Raw genomic sequence first — 22,464 nt, 5'->3', positions numbered from 1 at the left:
GTTTCGAACCCATACGGGGCCCTTAGTCATGAGCTGGTTCTTGCATCGCGGCACGATCCAAACTCAAAAAATTAGATTTTTTTTTTTCACCTCGAGTCTATAGCGTCTCACAGTCGTCTTGTTATTTTTTTTAGTTTCACCTATCTAAGAACACTTGGGTTGTTGAGACAAATCTAACGATATCCTAATTACGTAAATCTGTTCAGTGGTTTGGAAGATATGAGGTAATAAAGTATATTACATACATACATACATACAAGATACGCGCGAAAAACATAACCCTCCTTACAGTCGGGTAAAAAGCCAAATATTCGAATAAATATTGCATTAAAATACACATGAGCTTTTACAATACCCTGTACTAGATGACGCTGCTTGTTTCTTTAACGGCGCTAGATTGTGCAATGTACAACTAAATTATTATGTAATGAAATGTCAATATTTTCTCTGTAATTATATTCAAACCCTATGTAAAACTTTTGCAAAAATTTTACCCCAACTCTTAACGTATTTATATGTAAATTAAATTTGCATTAAAAACAATAATTATAAAAATAATTGGACTGAAGCCTGTGAATTGGTAAAGCCAAGCCACTCAGACAAGATTTTTGGAAAAAAGCAGATTGCCAGACCCTCAACCGTCAAAGCATAACGTGTATTTTTTAATATTTTCCTCGGCAATATAAAAATTGAAAGTCGCCACACACGTCATCATTTTCCAGAAAGTGCATTATGTTTTTTAGGCAAGAAGCATTGCGATCAAAATAAATATATAAATTCCTTACGAGTCCAAATAAAACAGTACAATTATGTTCTTTTTGAAAATGAACAATAACTGTTTTAATTAACTTTTTGCTGAAAATTTCAGTTCTGTTTCTAAATGTGATTCAATTGGACGGAATTCTTGATAGTGAATGCTGGTCTAATCTAAGACGACATGGAGATCGCTGCAACAGGAATCATTTATGAGGTGGCTCGGAGACATGGCGGGATGTGATCTAGTAGATGGAAGTGGTTTTATACTTACTGAACGCTTTCAGCTGAATGCGAATTAAATAACTTCATCGCATGCGTTTCTAAACATGTATGTACTTATTTAAGTAAATATCTAGAATTACTTAAACACTTCCTCATCTTTTTATAAAACAGTAAGTAAGTAATAGTTGAGACAATAAGCAAAAAAGCCAACAACTTCACACGATCCCGAGATGAAGTCTTTACCATGTTTACATGATATTTGAACAAATTGTAAAATAAGTAAAATTGTAAATATGAAGCATTTCATTTCAGTTTTGACGGATATAAGGAGTAAAGTAAAAGAAGAAGAAGAAGAAATACTTTATTGCACACAAAATTACAATTATAAATTGAAACATTAAAAACATAAATTAAACTTAGCATGCAAAGGCGGCCTTATTACTATAAGTAATCTCTACCAGGCAACCCCTGACGAGAGAACTTGCGAAGAGAGAGCGGGAAGGTGCAATACATTATATGTAATTATATATATAAATAATTAAAAAAAAATATGTATATAAATATATACGTAAATATAATATTAAAAGGTATCGAGATTACTAAGGAAATGGTTACCAAGCATGCATATAGTTATGTGACGTCATAGACGACATCACAAATTGCGGATGTGTCACGATTGCAATGTCATAGCCAACAAGGGCCCAGTAGAATAGAAGGAATACGGTTTGGGCACTTAATAAATTGTTGGCTGAAGGGAAAAGTGTATAAAGTGAGCCGCCAATAACATTACAGTGCGGGGTTTATGTCGCCCTTGACTGGTGGCGACGGGGTTTATTGACTAGTGTACGCACGGGCCGAGCTTTGGGGCAGTTCCGCTGAGTTGTGGAGTTCTTAATGACCTGGTGGATTCGGGACCACATTGCTGGTAAAGACATTTTACGGATATTAATTCATATTATTTGCGTTGAAAGCCCGCGGTATGATTAAAATAAACAAAATAACTTGGAAAAACTTTAGACTTTAAACTTTCAGATTTTTACAGATTTAGATAGAGTCTGTTCGCCCGAAATTCTGGTTTTCAGCAATCCAGCGAGAACCATGGATTTTTTTTGGATAAAAGTAAACTTTGCGTATTCAATCATCATTTCAAAATTCTACTAAATCAGTTCTGCTGAAGCATGAAAGAGTAACAAACTACATACGAACTCACGACTTTTTGATATTGGTTTGATAATACAAAACTTTCACCAATGACTTCATATCTACGAGAATCGAGTAATAAAATTCAAAATAATATGTTGCTACATTTTGTCGATTACTAAATAACTTATTCTTATGGGAATTTTAATTAGGAGGTGATACATTATGGCAGTTACTGCCAGCTGCGTTGCTATGGGTGAAATTCTATGTTATTTATAAACCGAGGTATTACACCTAATTTATAAAACACATCTTCGGATCAAACGAGAGCAACCAGTCCAATAAATGTTAACGCGCGATAATTCGTTACGTTTTAATTATGGAACCGTGTGATAGCGTTTAAATTAACGCCGGGCAGAGCTCGACCGATTAAAACGACGTGTATTTTCAATATATCATGCGTTTTATTGAGTGGCTGGCGTTAGAGATAAGATTTACGTTTGAGTGCGTAATTACGCTATTTGTAATGATAAATACATTGAGTTGTTAACCGTAATTGTGACGAATTTTGGCTGAAGTTGCGTTTTGTCAGTAATTGTGTCAGTTATTGTTAGTTGGTGTATAACATTTATTTAATATCACCATCACCTGACGTTTCAAAAGTGCTTGTAAACTAAGCCTAATTAAAATAAATGAATTTTAACTTTGACTTTGAATTTTGTTTGTGATTAATCAAGACATTAATAGAAAGAATATTACTTGATAATTGTTATTTAAGTTCTTTTAAAACTTTGATTAAATTAATGTGGTTTTAAAGAGCTATTGCCCATAGTACTCCGTACAATTAGCATGGCATCCAAAGTGCTGTCCTGCGTCCACCAACATATTGTTACTTAATTACACCGGCAACCGTACGTTTCAGTTCAATCACAGCAATGCTGCGTAGAGGCAGAAAGAAGCACGACGGTAGTAGGTGTTTGCTTTTGATAAAAATCTTTACTACCAGTAGAGAGTTCTATCCAGTAGGCACTATATTCCGGGATTCTCAACCTGAGACTTCAAGGTCTTTCGTACCCAGCATTAATCATAAACCAAGCTGTCCATGCTGTGGTGTCCTTCATAAGTCGTGGCGCTATCACCGCATCGCACGTCACAGTATCGCATTACCACATTGTGCATTTTGATATCGAATTTATTACGATCCGTGATAGTGCCAGCGCACACGAACGGAATGTCGAAAGACGAAATCCCACTGTTATTCTATCTGCAAAAGTTTCTTACCCTTTCACGCCGAATCTACAGAACCGATTTGGCTGAAATTTGGAAAGAAAATATATTATTATACTCTGGATTAACTTTTTTTATTATACCGGGAATTTGCGCGGGACCAATGGATTTTTTTGTACGCTAATGTTTTAATATAAACAAATACATTTTAGAAAAGGTATCTATGAGTTTCTTGACATGACCAATATATTATTCTTCTTTTTAACATCGCGATACCTGCTCCTATAAATGCTAGGACCAGGTAGGTATGACGCAGCCCAATGGCAACACTTCAACATATTAAATTTTAATCAACCATTTTCATCGTTGCGGTTTTCTTTTATAGTTTTCAACAACATTGATACTAGAAATCAAATAAGTTAGTAATAAATGAGTTTCTTTTCAGTTCTATAAAAGGTGTATTTTAGAAATATTTTCAACAAAATAAGAATAAATTGTTAATAGAATATATATTTCAGCATTTACGTAGTTAAGTAGTTATGCAAAACAAAAAAAAAACATGATAATAATGTTATTGGTTTCAGAATTACTTTATAACAAAGTTTCACATCACAGATGCCATGAAATTTATGTTAAAGTTTAAGGGTAATACGAGAAGGAGAAGATAATAGGTCACAAGACTTCTTCTTCTTCTTCTTCTTCTTTCCTGGGCCTTTTCCGCACTTGGCCATTTGTGTTTGGCCGTTGTGCGTTGGTCCCTTTGGTGCTGGTCCCCGCCGGAGTTACTCCAGCCAGCCGAGCTCGCTCCAGAAGTTTAGCAGGCCGCCCAGGTCGCCGAACGCCTCATGGAGTGTTGCTGGGGATCCAATGAGTGCTGCGCGTTGTTCGGATACACCTCTGCATCTAAGCATAACATGTATCGGGGTTTCCTCTTCCTCCATGCATGCTCTGCACAGAGGACTGTCGGTTATACCTAGAACCGAAAGGTGTTTATTTAGAGGTCACAAGACATAAAGTTGTTAGACAAAAAGTCTGTAGTGTGCACAAAAGCTTTCGAATCACCGGTACACGTCACATGTCTTTCGCCTCTCATAAATTCTGTGACATATCGTACGAGTTCCGAGATTTTTACCCTATAAATAAACCTAAACATTTTGCGTTCCATACACCCTTATGTTAAAGGTATTAAAGTTGAAAATCTGTTATGAGAGTTTGTAGAGTTAAAGTTTTTGATATCTCGCGATGTCTTGCCTCATATTAATGACGGTTGGTCTCTTTAATTTATCGGAAATATATACTTAAGTGTTTCGATCTTGGTTCGGAATGTTTGAAGGTTTATTTCATTCGATGTGAAAGAGTTTTTAGCTTATCCCTTTGTTTTATGTGATCATATTAAGTTGTTCATATGCAAATTACGTTTGACTTACGTGTGTGAAGTCAATTAAGATTGCATAATCGTTGTCGTGTTGGCTGCGTTTGTATGATTAACCCCCTATTGCATTAATTACTATTATTAGTGCAATAAGTGTTTTAGTTTTAGTTATGTACTACTAATTAGTTTAGTCTAATGGATTACAAACGTACATTTATCCTGGGTTTGGGTTTAAATTTTTCAGTTTATATTCTCAGGTTGGAGTGAGCAAGTCGGTGGTATCCATCAACTCAGGGAAAACGTTAAGCCCTCTGTCGCTCTCTTTTTCAGGAGAATATCGTCGTCTTGGCATTAAAACCTATAAGCTGATTCTGATATTGATGATAATTCTTCTTCTTTGAGTGTATCTCCAACTAGCGAAGGTTAGCAGTCAGCTTCGTAAGCTTCCTGTATCTTTCGCGACGGGAAAATAGTTGTGCGGCATTTGCCATCCCGGTCTACTTTCTGATGTTTTGCAACTTTTTCTGTGCCTAATTTTTCTTTTAATGGCAACCCTTCCCATCATGATGAGCTGATAATTATAGTACTTTTCTTTATTCCGCAAAACTACTAGTAATAGACAGAAGTTGAAAACTTGGTGGTTCTTCACCTTCTCGATAATTATTATCATTAACATAATCATGATAGTTATCGTTACAGAGCTCCAGACTAAGGCCTATCTTTGTAATTTTTTACATTTGAAAGTGGTCCACAAAGTTATAGATCTCTAAATAACCCAAAGGGAGGGAAGCATTGTTCTGTATAGTAGTTCATGATGATGTTGCTGGTGCTTACGACGATGCTGATGCTGTTGTGTGCTCCACAGATGAGCGGCAAGCTGTCCCGCGGCCGGCTGCGCTAGAGATGCGCTCCAAGCAGCAGCCGCGACCCTCCTATCGCTGGCTCAACACTAACGAAAACGGTAATGTTTGCTTTTATATATTACTAACAGGTATGTCACTAGTGGACCGCCCTGTGATACTCCTCTGAGACATTGTAAATTGTTACTTACCCATTTATACTTCATGCTTTTATTAATTATAGTATTAGATTGAATAATACTCAGTTAATTTAATGAGTTTCACCGGTGTTATACTAGTACATTAATTCTTATTTTTTTTTTATTATTTTTTTTTATTCTTTACAAGTTATTCTATGAATTATATCTATGAAGCGATGATTAGGTACCTAATATGTTAAGACTTCGACTTCGGGCGATGGGAGTTCTATCTAGGACACGGCTACTTTTTCCACTTCACATCCTGAAATGAGACTTGTTAAGGATTATAATTACCTATATTATGTATGTCATTGATGTAATGACTCACATGATCTCTTATTATGATATTTGATAATGAAAAATATTTTTTATGTTTCTGGAGTTGAACTCTGTAATCGATAGTTAACTTTGATTCGTTTTTATCTAGTACTTCAGTTTAGTTTACTCAGTACATACAGTACATGAGTAGGTAGGTACTTAAGTAATGTCAACATAAGTAGACAAGTGTGTTCCGTCTTAAACCGTTACATTCAATTAGGCGAATCTAATCGGTTAAGTACTTGTTTAAAATTAACCAAGTCATCATTAAAATGCACATTTCATATTAGCTAATGTCGCTTCCACACCATCATAATTTTACTTTACGCAAATTAGATGAATAGTAAAATTTTGCGATAACAAAAAGCCCGGATTCGCGGACATAACAAGTGAATGAAATTGGAATATTTTTTTTTGAATTCTAAGTTGCCCCTTTATGGACATGATAGAATGAGTAACATATTTGAAAGTCCTGTTAAAATAGGTTTACTCGCAAGAAGAATACAAACAGACAAACATAAAATAATAGTACTTTGTGACACATAATAACTATTTTAATGGATATTATAATCCGCTCACCGTTCGGTTTCCTCAATTAACGTATATAGTAAAAGTTATTTTATTTGTTTCTCACGCAATAACAATACAATTACACACTAATCTGCGTATCTACGCCTCATTATTCAATCGCTTATAAATAGATACGTTAACTCTTACACGAATTTCGACAAACGTAAACCAAATCCCCATTTGCCGTCACCAGAACTGAAGTTGAGCCTTAACACCGCAGTATAAGTTCGAATTTCGTGTGGGATTTAGTTTTCGGGACGTGAACGCGCTGCATTCAAATCGAATGCGGTACCGTGACGTGACAACTTTGAATATTCAACTAAAACTGGCAATAAATATGAAGTTACGGGCTATAGAAAAAACGCGGCTACAAAACACAAAATGTAATACAGCGTAATAACTCATAGGGTGCTTTGTACAAAACTAAGCCACCGTGAAGCGATAAATAATATTTATTTTTGCTATTATACGCCGTTTTTGTCAGTTGTAATGGGTGTAAATGTAAGGGCGGGAGATTTGGGACGAGCGCTGTCGTGCGTGTGCTGCCTGCCTTATGGATTAGATGGTGCACTCGCGAAACTATAGTGTGTATGTGTACCTACTAACTGTATACTATATTTATTTTATAACCAACCTATTACTAGACTATTTTAACTGTCTACTAAGAGGGGATATGGAACTGAGACCCACCACACTGCTCCATTGCGGGTTGGCGGGCTTAGAGTGATAATGCTAAGTTAATTAACGACCACTATCAGACGTTAATGGTAATCGGGACTGAACGTGCTCTCCGAGTGTTACACTACCAAGTTCTTACCTGAAGGCTGAGAATTTAACTGAAAAATTCTTAGAAGAATGAAATATCTCGTAAAGCCCGACCCAGGCCCGACATGAAAACCACATAGGCTATCCACTGGACCAACGAAAGAGTTACCTCTATTTAGCTGTAATTATTATAGGCATTTAATTACTTCTAGCGGATGTTTATTTTGTCTTTATAGGAATCAGATAAATATGGAATGTTTTATGTCATTAGGGGTGAAACTATAAACAATTTTTTTGAACATTTTGTATGTGCACCAATTGTCATAAGAATTAAATATACTAGCGGACGCCCGCGACTTCGTGTGCCCTTTGACTTTATAATCCGGCTCTGTCACATAATCCGTTCTTAGCGAACGTTACTACCTGCCAGTTTTCATCGTTGTCAAGTGATTCTCGATATTTCTTCATAAATAACGATTTTAAATAATTATTTAGAATATTAGCCGATACTCTAGTTCCCGTTCCTGTAAGAATACAGGGATATAACATAGCCTATGAGACTTACAAAAACGTGGCTTTCTAGTGGTAAAAACAATTCAGGTAATCCAGATATTACCCCCTACAATACCTCAAACTTTACCTCTTTTTAATATTACATAGATAGACATCAGCAATATTATGCAACAAAAGGACAAAGTTGGACTAAAACAAAAAAAAAAACCGCACAAAACAACGTAAAAAGTTCGTTTGAATGCATACAAACGTTTTACGCAAAAAGTGCGTGTAAACTCATCAACTCTAATTAGACGCGTTTAATTTATTGCGTGTACGTGTACCAAATATTAATAACTACAACAATATCATATGTGTCTACAGAAATGCCTATTTACAGAGTATTAAATATAATATGTCATGTTTAATCTATGCAACCTTATATTTGCTCTATATTGATAGACGTCCACAAATTTTCTTCATACTCGTATGTATTGAATGCTATTATAGTCTTTAGTTAAGAGGAAGTCTGAAATTGTCAGAAAAAATGAGGAGTAAAAGGTTAGCCTGGTGTTAACATGTATTGCGGAGGTATGAAAGTCATATTACAAAAAGAATGTTGAATTTGCAAGTGGAAGGACACAGGAGGAGAGAAAGGCCAAAGAAGAGATGGTTGGAGTGTGCGAAAGAGGACATGTTTGTAAAGGAAATGGATGATGAGTTAACATGTAATAGAGACGAATGGAAAATATTAACATATTTTGTCGAGCCCACTTTATAGGGAAACGGGATGATGAAAGTCTTTCATGTAGTCTAGTATTTTTTTATTGCTTTTCTATGTAAATTATCGATGTTCGGGTTACATTCGAGGTTTTTTCCTTCTAAGAAATTTTCAGTAAAAATTCTCAACCCGGAATTAGGGAATCCGTGTCACACACACACTCAGTGGCGTGCACAAGGTTGTCGATCAGGGTATGCACTAGTATTAAAATTAAGCAAACTGGAAAAATCTGTATTTTTTAAGCACTAAGAAGACATCTATTAGGGTACCTATATACTTTAATACACGTATGAAGTGCACGCCACTGCATACACCCATGCCTCAGAGAGCACATGAAATCATTCCTAGTCATTATCAATTAACTCTTTTATTCATTTACCTCTACCCCATTTAGCCCTTGACTACAATCTCACCTGATGGTAAGTGATGATGCAATCTAATATGGGCGCGGGCTAACTTGTTAGGAGTAGGATGAAAAATCATTACCCCTTTCGGTTTCTATACGACGTCATGCCGGAACGCTAAATCGCTTGGAGGTACGTCTTTGCCGGTAGGGTAGTAACTATTTACTACCTACCGGCAAATACGTACCTCCTTAAGTAAACCTTCTCCTCCGTACTTCCTGCGTACCTCCGTACCTCCTCCGTACCTATTTAAGAAAATCTCAATAGACCCAGCCGGGGATTGAACCCAGGACCTCCTTCTAGTAAATTCACTGCGAATACCACTGCGCCACGAAGGCCGTCAAAATCCCTAAACCCGTCAACCTGCATTGGGGCAGCGTAGTGACTCCATATCACCTCTTCTTTATGAAACCCTGGCCGTGGCCTGGAGTGGGCTATTAAAATAGGCTGGTAATGTTGTACTCTCTGACGTCAGCCTGCTCGCAGTCGTCAGTCAGTCGTCAGTCAGTCAGTCGCGACAGTCTGCGCGTCACATCAGATGTGGGCGCCGCCTAACTCGCAGTGAGCTATATCGCCACTCCGCTCAAGTGCGCCACATAAAGCTGTCACATCATCGCGGCCACTTGTCTGTCATTAGAGCGCGGTTGCCGAGCTACGCGCCGCAGAGACTGCCTCGTGTTCATACGAGCTGTCTTGTTACTGCTTTATTATGACTGACTGATCTGGTCGCGTGTTCGTCGCGAGCTGCATGATGTCATTCACATTGCGATCAACACACGATCGGTTTTATCGGATGTCCTGCCGTTACATAATATAAAATTCGAAAGTAATTTTCAAGGTTCCGTACTCAAAGTGTGAAACGGGACCGTATTACAAAGATTCTGTCCGTGCTGTGCGTCCGTCCTTCCGTCTGTCTTAGGTAGCAGCTAGCTATAACAAACACTAAAAAAACTGTTTTTTTTTATTCTTCACAAGTTAGCCCTTGATGACTACAGTCGAATCTGGTAAGTGATAGTGCAATCTAAGATGAAAGCGGGCTAATTTGTTAGGGGGAGGATGAAAATCCAGACCCTTTAATTTAGTTTCTACTCGACGTTGTACCAGAACGGTAAATCGCTTGGCGGTACGTCTATTGTGATGTTTTCTACCTTTATTTCAGTGTACCGTATATAGACCCGCTGGTCCAGTATTTTTCTGGGAAGTGATGCTCACATCGCCTCCCCCTGTCGGGGAGCAGTTGTGTCAGTTCGGTGGCGGACGGCTGACAAGTGACAGTTGTCCATTATCCACGCTAGGTGTCACTGCAATCAGCGCTCCGTAAATACGAATAATGTCGACGTTGTCTTATCATATTTTATTAATAAACCGTATCACCGTGGATTATGCGCGACTGGCTTTATATGGATTGATTTGTATGAGAATTGAATTGTGTGTTTTATTCTAATGGAACTTGATTGCTAATTCGAGTAGCTCCATTGTATGTTATATACCTGTCTGTTTTACTGGCATGTTAAATGTTTTGCTTTGTTTTTACAGTAGCTGTCAATGCTGCTGTTTGGGTTCCATAGTTAAATAGGTAATTATTTAACTATGGAATTATTTAATATAGGTTAACATGTTCGTCCGTCAAAGCTTAAAAAAACCTTAGTAGGTACTTACCTAAAAAGTTGTAAATAATGTCTATGTAGACTTACGCGAATGTAATTGACGTACAATTAGTCACGCCAGTAAGTAGTAAAATATAATCTTTATGATAGATATGCTAGGGCTCCTATTGATAGAACAGACTTTTAATTTAGATGGAGGCAGTAGAAAGAGTAATTGTAGGTAATGTTTGAAAACAGTGGATGTTCCATTTCTCTTGGCCCTGATAGACTACGATACCAAATAACATTGTCGCTTTGTCAATTCACATACAAAGTTATCTACTCATTATCATATGTCGATGTTTTCGGTTTGTCGTCTATTGATTACTTTTTCTCTAATTGTATTTCTTCTTAGCCCATTTTTATATTAGAGCAAAGAAAACGTAAATAATCAAATCACTCAATCCGTTGCAAAGTTTTAACAGAACCTTACGAACAGAAATATAATTTAAGATTTTAACAATTATAAACAAAATTTGCTGTTACCGTTGCGGTGTGGACACTATACTCTATACAAGAATATATTACACGGTAATAAAAATTAAAGTTAGCCCTGTTACAACCCCCATCGGCTCGTTGGACAAAGGACAGTGAAAGCAGAGGCCTGCGGTTCGGGACTCATAAATTTGTCACAAATTGCATTGCATAATGTCATTGTTGTTCTCTTCTATTGTTGTTGACTGTACACTTTTAATGGCATAAAACAATATTTTTTATTCTTCCAATTTTGCAGATTGTCTTGTGACAGAGCTCATTCGGGGAAGTATTGCTGTAATATTTCTGTCGCCAAGAAGTATTGCTGTGTTCCGATGTGAAGGTTACCGGTGTAATTACGGGCAAATGAAAATTGACACCTACGTCTATGGTTGATGGACACAGGGCCGGACTTGGACATGTTTCTTGTATGCCCTGTAACGTGTTGTTTTGTTTTTAAGTGATGGTTTTCCATAGGTGGGCTATATCTACTTGGTCCGATAAATAATCACATACTATAATTTATAATTTTATTCGAAAAAATATATTTTAAGTAGGTTACCATAAAAGCAAGTGATTGTGAGCTGCCGATGCATCGCCAACTTTGTAGGAAAGTTGATTATCCGCTCCCTAAATAACCCCAAAGTATGTTTATAATGTTGCCCAACCTTTAAGTTCTCATTTGTCTCTTTGTCTTTTTGTTTGCAACAATTCCTTGTAACGTTGTCGTTGTTCTACGTTCAAACAGGACAACAAAGTATAAAAAAAAACCTTTATCGTATTCAGGAAACCGTCCATCCGGGCGTTATACTAAAAAAAATCTAATTAAAAAACGTCATTAAAATGAACGAAATATATTGTCGGGCCACACAGAAGGCGATTACGGGTTTTTACGAGCCGCGAGCGACTCGACAACTGTTTACGTTCTTTTATTGACAACTAAACGCACTTTACTGCCGCCGCGTCCCAAATCTATTTTATAAATGATTTAATGCGCCATCGACGAACTAATCGATCACGTTTTATGGGCTGGCGGTAAATAGTTTTGGTGTTTTTCACATACACATCACTTGTGCACTACGTGATGTAAATAACTTAATTTACTGCTGTGATTGATAACTGTTTGTGCAAACAGAAAAACAGATTAGTTTTTATTTATTTTAATTAATCTCTGCTAAATAAGGAAGAAATACTAAATGGCGTACATAGTGACAAATAAAATAACCTTTCTTTACGGTTCATCATACTTCAACGCTTACAAGGTCTCCCATAATACGGGGCCATTTGGTACTAGCTACGCCTCTGCTCTTTTTAATATGATAACTACCTTTTCAAAATGTTTATTTATTCAATAATAACTGCCACAAAGTGATGCCTGTTTCTATTCCATAGAAGCACTGACAACAAAAGATATAAACATTGTCAAGCACCTCGCGTTCTGTATTCATTACAGTGTGCTAGGCGCCTTAATGAGAGGCCGAATCGCCTTGTAAAAGTTTACGACGGATAAAATCAGTTATAAAACTGTATGAAGCCGTAAATTTAGCGATCCGCCGGACCGTTTAAAAGACGGGAGCTATTCCCAACTCCATAAATCAGCCTTCGGGTGGATCCGTGCCTATGTACTCTAAGAGCCGGTTGCCTATGCGTTGACCTTGTTTATACAAGCTTATTAAAAAATGTGCCTAGTACGTAAGTTTATGATGTGACTTGTATTCTATGTCCCAGTTCAATTAGAGAAGTAAAATTGTGTTTCTAATACGTTATTTTTTTAAAACATCTTATGTTAATACCTAAAGTATTCAGTATGGTAGGTTAAACTAACTGAAGTTGATATCAAAGGAAGAGTAAAGCGTTATTTCTTCAAGTTGACCTTTGCTTTTAAAGTGTGAACTGGCTAGTAAGTAAATTCTTAATAAATAATATTGTTTTATGATTTTTATTGTTGTGGTCGTCAATAATTTTAAAATAATGTATTACATAAAATAGAAAATACGCATTTTCTCAGGAAATTATTTTAACTCTCATCTGCAATAATTTTAGAAATCGAAATGAAACATTTTGTTGCAACTAGACAATTAGTTTAATATGTGGTCCTGCGAGCTGTTCGAATAAAGCTCATAGAGCGAACAGTCGGCTAGCTCTTCGCCTACACGGGAGCGCGATCGTAAAGATAAACGCACACTGTTTGTAAACACACTTACGCGCGTACGCGACAGATTTTTTTGTTTCCCGCTTTTATGACGGACTTTATGCCTGTACACTATTCGACTTTTATTGCGATTGTTGGGTGATTGATTCGTTTTTGGGGGACGGCCATTTTCTTTTTTTTTTCGTTTTTTTTTATTTTGTCGGTGTTTGTTTTTAATACCTATACGAGTATTCGATATTGTTAAAATGGCATTCCGGTAATTATGTTGTGATTTTAATTCAACTTTAATTGAGGTTTAGTACATATTTCGATGAAAGAGGATAAAAAATGTCAACCAATAGCAGTAGAGTCAAAAATAAATCTCTTTCGTCTCATAACGAAAGATATATCAAACCGAAGTTATGGAATGTTAAACTTTGTGTATTATTTGTGTATTATAAACTGCATTGTCACTTATCATCAAATGAGAATATAATATCAATACCAATACCACATTATCAAACCAATTCAAATATGACGCAATACTTACCCCTGCAAACTTAATTTCGACATAGGTGGGTAAAATCTACACAAGGAAACAACATAATGACTTGCAAGTCAATAAAGGTAAAGGTTTAGTAATAAAACAGACGGGAGCCGAGTAATAAAATGCACATGACAAAGGAAGCCGGGTCCATAGCTTTATGGTTGCAACTCTGTGGTTGCCCGATTGTTCCCACGTGGGTAGAACAGGTGGTAGCTTGTGGTCAAAAGACTTGTGTGACTGTGACATTGTATTTAGTCCCTAACTTAAAAAAAAACCTAACTAAAAAGCCTCTAATTAAATATAGTTAATATGGCACTCAGAAATGACTAGGCTTGAGTTTTCATAATCGGTTTAGTAGATCCAGATTACCCGCCTAAATCGAACAAACTTTACCTCTTTATATTATAAATATATTTAATACGTGTAGATGTATAATTTTTCCCATTGTGTTGTAATTATTTTAATTACTATTTAATTACTATTATTGTAAATATTATCAAACATTGTCAATGTGAAGTAATGATGATGATGATGATGATGATGAGCAAATCATAAACTTAAAACTAAAACTTCGAGGACTTTACTTCACTATAACAGTACAATTGATGATTTTTTTTTAAAGAGCAACTGTTGAATTTCTTGCCGGTTTCTTCTCAGCAGAACCTGCCTTCCGAACCGGTGGTAGAATCTTTACAAATAGTCAACTGACGTGTCAAAAGTGCTTGTAAACTGATCCTATTTGAAATAAATGAATTTTGAATTGTAGGTACTAGTTAGCTGGTGTCTGTGGTAGTTTACTCACTCCACCAGTGTGAGCAACTTTAAATCATCCCGCACATATTTCACACCTGGATCGCAAATAAACAGTTCCCGCCGAAAGTGTGTAAACGATGCTCAGATGCGCTATACCAACAAACACGCGCCATCTCTATTATTTATCGCTCCAATTGGCAACTAACGTGATTTAAGACTTCAGACCAACAGGGGCTGAAGGCCAGGGGAAATTTCATCATCATCATCATCATCATCATCATGTCAGCCGATGGACGTCCACTGCAGGACATAGGCCTTTTGTAGGGACTTCCAAACATCACGATATTGAGCCATCTGCATCCAGCGAATACCTGCGACTCGCTTGATGTCGTCAGTCCACCTAGTGGGGGGTCGACCAACACTGCGCTTTGTAGTGCGGGTTCGCCATTCCAACACCTTGGGATCCCAACGTCCATCGGCTCTTCGAACTTTATGCCCCGCCCATTGCCACTTCAGCTTCGCGACTCGTTGAGCTATGTCGGTGACTTTGAAACGTGACGGGGAAATTTAAAAGCAAATCACTGGCTTATCCCTACATATCTCAAGCATGAGACAATGTATATAGGTATCTATTTAGTAGACAGAAATACTACAACTGGGATTATCCGGGAAAGTTTTGCCAGAGACGTTTAGTTGTCTTAACAAATAGGATTTTTAAGCATTGGTTTGAGGCACGGGATGGTTGGTGTTGGTATGGTGATTATATGGGTACGTAAGAACTCCAAATGCCATGCACTTATTTTAACTCTCGTTTATGTATTTTTAACAATGTTAATATATTATACAAAATAAAAATATTATCAAAAATATCTGCAACTCCTCTTGCGGGTCTTTTGAGTGCTTAAGCAACTGGAGCCAGAGTGAGGAATCTCTTCACAATTTGCATTCTGTATTAATACAGTGTCCTCTGTTGCGCTATTCAATTAATATTATATCAAGTGAGAGAAAGATGTGAGACTTTGTGAGACTTTTCTAGTCTCACAAAGTCGAGTTATAAAAACATCGTTACAAAATAGCACTACGGAATCTCCAAAGCAACAAACGCGCGGCCATATTTGTTATTTATCGCTCGGATTGGCAACTAACATGATTTAAGAGTTTACGGTCGGAGACTGAAGGTTGTGGGAAAACCTGACTATGAATACATAATTAAGAAAACTCCCTTGTGGCTGGCGATTATGATAAATGATAATTATAGTTGCCCATTCAATAGGATAACTTAGTTTTCTGCGTTGAAGTTGACAGTTACTGCACTATAGCAGTTTTTATACTTGTATGAATTCCATTCTACACTTCAACTCGTGTCTGACTTAGTAGTGTACTTGTTATTTTAGTTCTAATGTGTGGATAAATAAAAAAATATTTTTGGAAAGAATACGTAACCAACTAAGTGCGGAGGAGGTAACTTTACAAACTACTACTATTACTATTTTTAAACCAAATTAGCTATTGGTTGAGGAGCGATAAATAATGTGATTGGCATTGAACCTTATGGATTTCTGTACTTTTGGCACTTAGCGGTATATATAGAAGTAGATAACAGATAAATATATAGAACCTGCAGGCACGCGACATATCTTGTGCTGAGTAGTTGTCCCAGTTCCAGCTCTTTCTTCAAAAAATAGAGAGATATTTCCGATTGCGTCTCTATTGGTTGATTTTATTTTCCTCTCATCTCGAGATTTATGGAGGTGCGTATCTTACTCATACTTATGTAGCTAAGTTGGTTCGCAGTACAAAGATACACCAACAAAACCTACTAAATTCCTAACAGAAATACCAACGCTCATCTCTTCCTTTTTCTAGTTGTCATTAATAAAACGTATTTACGTGAAATCCAAAACATGTTTACGTAAATTGTGAGCAACAAATAGGTCATCACCATCAAATATCAGTTAGGAATTGTATAAATTTGAAACACAGTTGCAAAATGCTCTCAACTACGCCATTTAGTTCCCACTTTAGTGGCAACACGCGTTGTTCGTTAGTTGCGTTGCGAGCGGCGTTCCAGCCCGTCATATCAATCTTGACATTGCAGAATGTGTTTATTCTTGCTTCCTTTTCACTGTGATTTGTTTTTCACTATTTGTATCGATGGTAATAGTACCTATATCGAGATATTTTACAACTACGATTTCTTCTGTATATATAGTAGTTTTTATATCAATAAATCTTTTTTTTTATGTTTATTCATTTTTAGTGTCACAAACAGTACATTAACACCATTGATTTTTCTAGGAAAATAAACATGTAAAATAGTGATCATGAAAGTTAAGAACACTATCACAAGTAATGGGAAATATTCGGAATCCATTGGTGCCTTAATCCGAGTCGCACTTGGCAGATATTATTTAACTAGCTGACGGCGCGCGGTTTCACTCGCGTGGTTCCCGTTCCCGTAAGCATTCCTCGATAAATGGGCTATCTAACACTAAAAGAATTTTTCAAATCGGATCAGTAGTTCCGGAGACTATCGCGTTCAATCAAACAAACAAACTCTTCAGCTTTATAATATTAGTATAGATAATATACTACTATAAGTTTTACAGATACTCGTACGTCGTACAATATTCGCTATTTTGTAGTCATTTCTGTTCGTCCATGTATCGGAGTGGAAAAATAGCTAGTTTTTGTTATTTATTATTAATTTTATAATAAAAGCTAATGCATATTAGTCGTTAATAAATTATTACTGACATAAAATTTTAGTTTGCAACCAATATTTTATTTAATAAGCAACATAATAATTTATCGCTCATCAATTTATTCATAGTCGAATCTATATTTATTTAACAAACTTTAATAGGTTGAAATTCCTAAAATTTAATTATTATACATACTAATTAAGAAGTCGGTTCGTTCGTGTGAATAATGTAATTGCTAATAGGTTTTGTGGATTTTGAATAGTTAAGTATTTATGCTATAATAACTGTGTCATTTATTTCCATATATGCATCATTTTTGGTTTTAACGCCACTTTTCAGATGATGCTAATGATGAATAAAAAAATCGCACGATTAGAATTCTACCTACGTAATAAATGTACTAAACTAATCAATGACCGACCTGCCAGAAGCATTCGTCCATATTATCTACTAGCGAATGCCCGTGACTTCATCCGCGTGGAATTCAGTTTTTCACAGATCCTGCGGCAACCATGGCCTTTTCCGGGATGAAAAGTAGCCTATGTATTAATACAGAGTAAAATCTATTACCATTCCGAATTTCAGCCAAATCGTTTCAGTAGCCGCAGCGTAAAGAAGGACAAACATACATACACACACACAAACTTTTGCCTTTATAATATTAGTGTGATAAATTATTTCGGTCAGCCCTGATAGACAAGTTTTTCCGTTTACGAGCCAACGGTGGCAAGTGATCTATTTTCAATTATGTCGAATGTGTATAATCGAATCGGTTAGCTATTAGCATAAATAACGTTTAAATCTGTCGCTAATCGCTCGCAGATGTTTCGTTAGCTGCTCTATTTATTTTGACATAGTCTTTTTCGTGTCTAAAATTCTAAAATTTATTAATATTTACTATTATAGAATAGTAACGGTACTGACACCCACACTGGTATTATTTTATGGCCAAAGTGTTTTTTTACCGTTTTTGTTACCATAACTAATGCTTGATATATGGACTTATTAGTTAAAACTATTGAACCATAATTACTTTTATCTCACTGACTAGATCGTTACTTTAAAAGCTATTGTATTGAAGCTTTAAATTTTAGTCCAAAATCAAACCTGGATATTCCCGCGAAAGCGCACCAGGAAGCTTATCTCTGGAACCGCGGACGTGTGTAGATAGATCTTTATAATCCGTATAAAAAGTCAACGCCGTCGACTAAATCTCCCTGACTAATGAGTAACACGGCGACTGTTGCTCGGCCGAGCGATTTACTGTCGACATTCGACACTTCACTGCTGCGGTCCTAGCACGAATGTAATCGTAAACGTTTATAGTTTTCGAGAACCAAGGATGAGTACTTTGTTAATAACTAAACAGGGGAAGCATGTAATTAAATAAACTCTAATGATTTTAAACTTATTTCGTGGTTGTTCATTATGAATGTTATTTAAACGGGTACATACCACGATAAAACGACGAGATTTTTATTGTCGATATTTCGACCCAGTTGCATGGATGGTGGTCACGACGGGACTGAGTCCCACGTGACCACGTCGTTTTATCGTGGTATGTACCCGTTTAAATAACATTCATAAATAAACTCTATTCATATACGCAGTGCTTACTAGTAAAGCTTCAATGGCATGATTTTCGTGATTACTATCATCGTTATATTTCAGTTAATGTAATTACAAAAACTTCATAAACTTACACTACTTTGTGTAAAATCCGTATGAACAGACTTTCATTACTGTTCATAATAATAGGTGTATTTAATATAATTCTTATAATAGTGGAACGCGCTTCCCAACAAAAGTACTATTCACTCTCGTATTATCAAAAAAGTGGCAGAGCCTAATGGAATCCTTGATAAAGATTTATATCAGGTGAGCCTGCCTACAAAAGTAATTGTTTTGGAAAAGCGTACTCATTTATTTATCGTTTTACGTTTCGATTTACATTAAACGAGAACTGAGGAAGAGTGTAAAGTCGTACTAATGGTCCACATTCCCTCGCGACATGTTTATTAGTGTCGCCGAAATATCGATATAAATGATATCGATATAAATTATGTGAGTACTGGAATAACACGGTGTGATGGCGATTAATAACAGAGACTACACTATAAAATTTATTTAGTTTTGCTACGAAAACAATAGAACTTACACATTTACAGATGATGTTGTGAATAAATTCCGAGTATTTATGTGACACTTCTTATTCATTGAATACATTTGACACTGCAGGTTATTTTATGTATTGTTGGAAATTTGTAGGTTCTCTAGATAATAACAACTAGTTGTTGATGTTGTAATGTTACACTAATTTATTCCCGCATATTTACTATAATATATTTGGCTTCGCGCTTGGTTCAATGAATTTCTGTATTGAATGGCATACAAAACTACATAACTATTAAAGTAAGAGCTACGAAACAGTTTAAAGAATATGTAATAGTAAGAGTGCTTAGGCATACAAAGACAACCTTATTGATGAAAGATATCCTTAGACTTTACAGTCAACTCTTTGATAATTGGACCTGAAAGAGAGCGGGGTATATAATGTGTTTTTTTAATAATACTTAATTTGGGCACATATATTTTCTTCATACAAAAATCACAATTAAAAAAAGGGTGATAGAAGGATGAAATATAGTGAACGACCTACTCTGACACATACCAAATATACAAAAAAAACTTTAATACTAATTTAAATACTATCGGTCGAGTGGTGGACACACAAATACCGTGATGCAAGGTTTTATTGTTATATATTTTTGATCAAAAATTTGATCAAAAAATACATTTAAATTCAAAATTCATTTTTTTATTAGCTTGATTTACAAGCACTTTTTAAACGTCAAGTTATATCTAATAATAATTCACACGTGCTAACGTAGTAAACTAACACTAATTTCTTGTTGCTTAAAACTAAAATAAAAAGTAAAACGCAATTCATCTACATCACTACGGACTACGGAGGCATTTAAAGGTCAGCACAGGAACGCACAACAGTAAATTGAAGTTGACTAAATTCAATCCGCGGTTCAACGGGTCGTTATCGATATCGATGCTCTATTCAATAACCGTTACGTATCGATATATTGTTATTGCTGACGTGAGTTACCGATTCGGAGATGGCAATAGAAACAATCGAATAAATACCGCGCGGAATTTATCTTTATTTCGCGTCTATTCGCGGATCGAGCGCCGTTGAAAGTTTAATCGGTTACGTATTTTATTGAAAATTAAAATGATTTAGTTTTATTATTTCTCCGGAGCGCGTTCGTAACTCGCGCGCCGGAGATTTAGCTACCAGGTATTGTTAACGTTTAACAGCTGTATGTTCTGAAGTCTCAGGTATTTGTTCGGATCAAAGCTTTGTTTTTAATGTCAGGTTAGGTAGGTTAGGTAGTGATAGGTAGGATTTTTTGTGGAGGTCATTATCATCACCATTTTTAGCTAATGCTGAACATTTTTTTTATTGTTTACAAGTTAGCCCTTGACTTTGTAGTAAAGGAGAAGTAAACCGAAAAGGGATGTGGATTTTCATCTTCCTTTTTTATCCATTATAAGTGAGAGACCAGTGGATATGACCTCTGCCTCCGATACTGGAGGGTGTGGGTTCGAATCCGGCATGCACCTCCAACTTATCAGTTGTGCGCATTTTAAGAAATTAAATATCACATGTTTCAAACGGTGAAGGAAAAACATCGTGAGGAAACCTAGATACCCAGAGATTTTTTTTAATTATCTGGTATGTGAAGTCTGCTATCTGCTGCTATATAAAATCCGCATTGAGCCAGCGTGGTGGACTATTGACCTAAACCCTCTCATTCTGAGAGGAGACTCGAGGTCAGCAGTGAGCCGAATATGGGTTGATAGTGAAGTGATGATGCAGTCTAAGATGAAAGCGGGATAACTTGTTGAGAATGAAAGTCCACACCCCGTTTCGTTTTCTACACGATATCGTATCTGAACGCTAAATCGCTTGACGGTACGTCGATGCCAGTAGGGTCGTTATTGGCCACGGCCGAAGCTTCCCACCAGCCAGACCTGAAACAATTAAGAAAATCTCAATCGGCCCAGCCGAGGATCGATCTAAGACCTCCGTTTTGTAAATCCACCGCCACCTTTGGTAATGTCTTCCAAACACCAATAGCTGTGAGTCATATACGTCCAACAGTTATCCGCTTCATGTCATTGGTTTAGGGGGTTTGACTTATACTGAGCTTTCTGGTGTGGGGTCGTCATTCATACACCTTGGTATACCTACCAATCCACTATGTATTGTAAAATCACATATCAAAATGGTCATCACTTTACATTATCAACGGATGTTAAGAACGATTATACGAGAAAACAATCATTTACTTGTTTTGTATTATATATACCAAGTGTGGAAAGAGCCGTATTACATTGCTCTTGTTTCACAATCGTTTTCCTAGATTATTCCAATTTGCTAATGAATACTCGACGTGGACGCAACTAGTTCATGTGGCTCGCTACAAAGTTACACTTCGCTACTAAAACGACAACGGACATAATGACTTGACAACTTCAAATTAGCATCTACAAATCAGCGTTTACGCGGACCGGTCAGTCGGTGATAGGGTGACTATGTTGCGTGATTTATTGAGACTTGTCCATAAAAAATAGATGATGGTATGGCAAAAAATCGCTTGCGCAGGTTATAATTATTTGACTCAATAGTTTAGCAGTCGTCCTTAAGGTCGTATGAAGCTTAAAAGATAGTAGTAATAAGTAGTTTTTGTTACTTAAAAAGGGTTCGTTTAAACGTTAAATAAATATGTTGAATTTTTTTTTGACAATATCATTCATCATTCTCAACCCATATTCGGCTCACTGCTGAACTCGAGTCTCCTCTCAGAATGGGAGGGGTTAGGCCAATTAGTCCACCACGCTGGCTCAATGCGGATTGGCAGACGTCACACACGCAGAGAATTAAGAAAATTCTTTGTATGCCGGTTTCCTCACGAAGTTTTCCTTCACCGTTTTTTGAGACATGTGATATTTAATTTCTTAAAATGTACACAACTGAAAAGTTGGAGGTGCATGCCCCGGACCGGATTCGAACCCACGCCCTCCGGAATCAAAAGCAGAGGTCATA

General features: G+C 36.4%; 1 protein-coding gene across 2 annotated transcripts in view; it reads left to right on the top strand.

The window, feature by feature from the left end:
* LOC112051061 (protein tiptop-like) overlaps positions 1–22,464 on the top strand; it is a 405,688-nt gene that overhangs the window by 117,479 nt on the left and 265,745 nt on the right. For both annotated transcript variants that reach the window (XM_024089536.2, XM_024089526.2), the window contains exon 3: positions 5,583–5,678. In XM_024089536.2, the coding sequence (XP_023945304.1) occupies positions 5,621–5,678 (58 nt within the window). In that variant the 5' untranslated portion in view covers positions 5,583–5,620. The remainder of the gene's footprint in view (positions 1–5,582; positions 5,679–22,464) is intronic.

This window comes from Bicyclus anynana, chromosome 5 (genome assembly GCF_947172395.1).
Source record: "Bicyclus anynana chromosome 5, ilBicAnyn1.1, whole genome shotgun sequence".
Taxonomy (NCBI): domain Eukaryota; kingdom Metazoa; phylum Arthropoda; class Insecta; order Lepidoptera; family Nymphalidae; genus Bicyclus; species Bicyclus anynana.
This window is presented reverse-complemented; position numbering and strand designations above follow the sequence as displayed.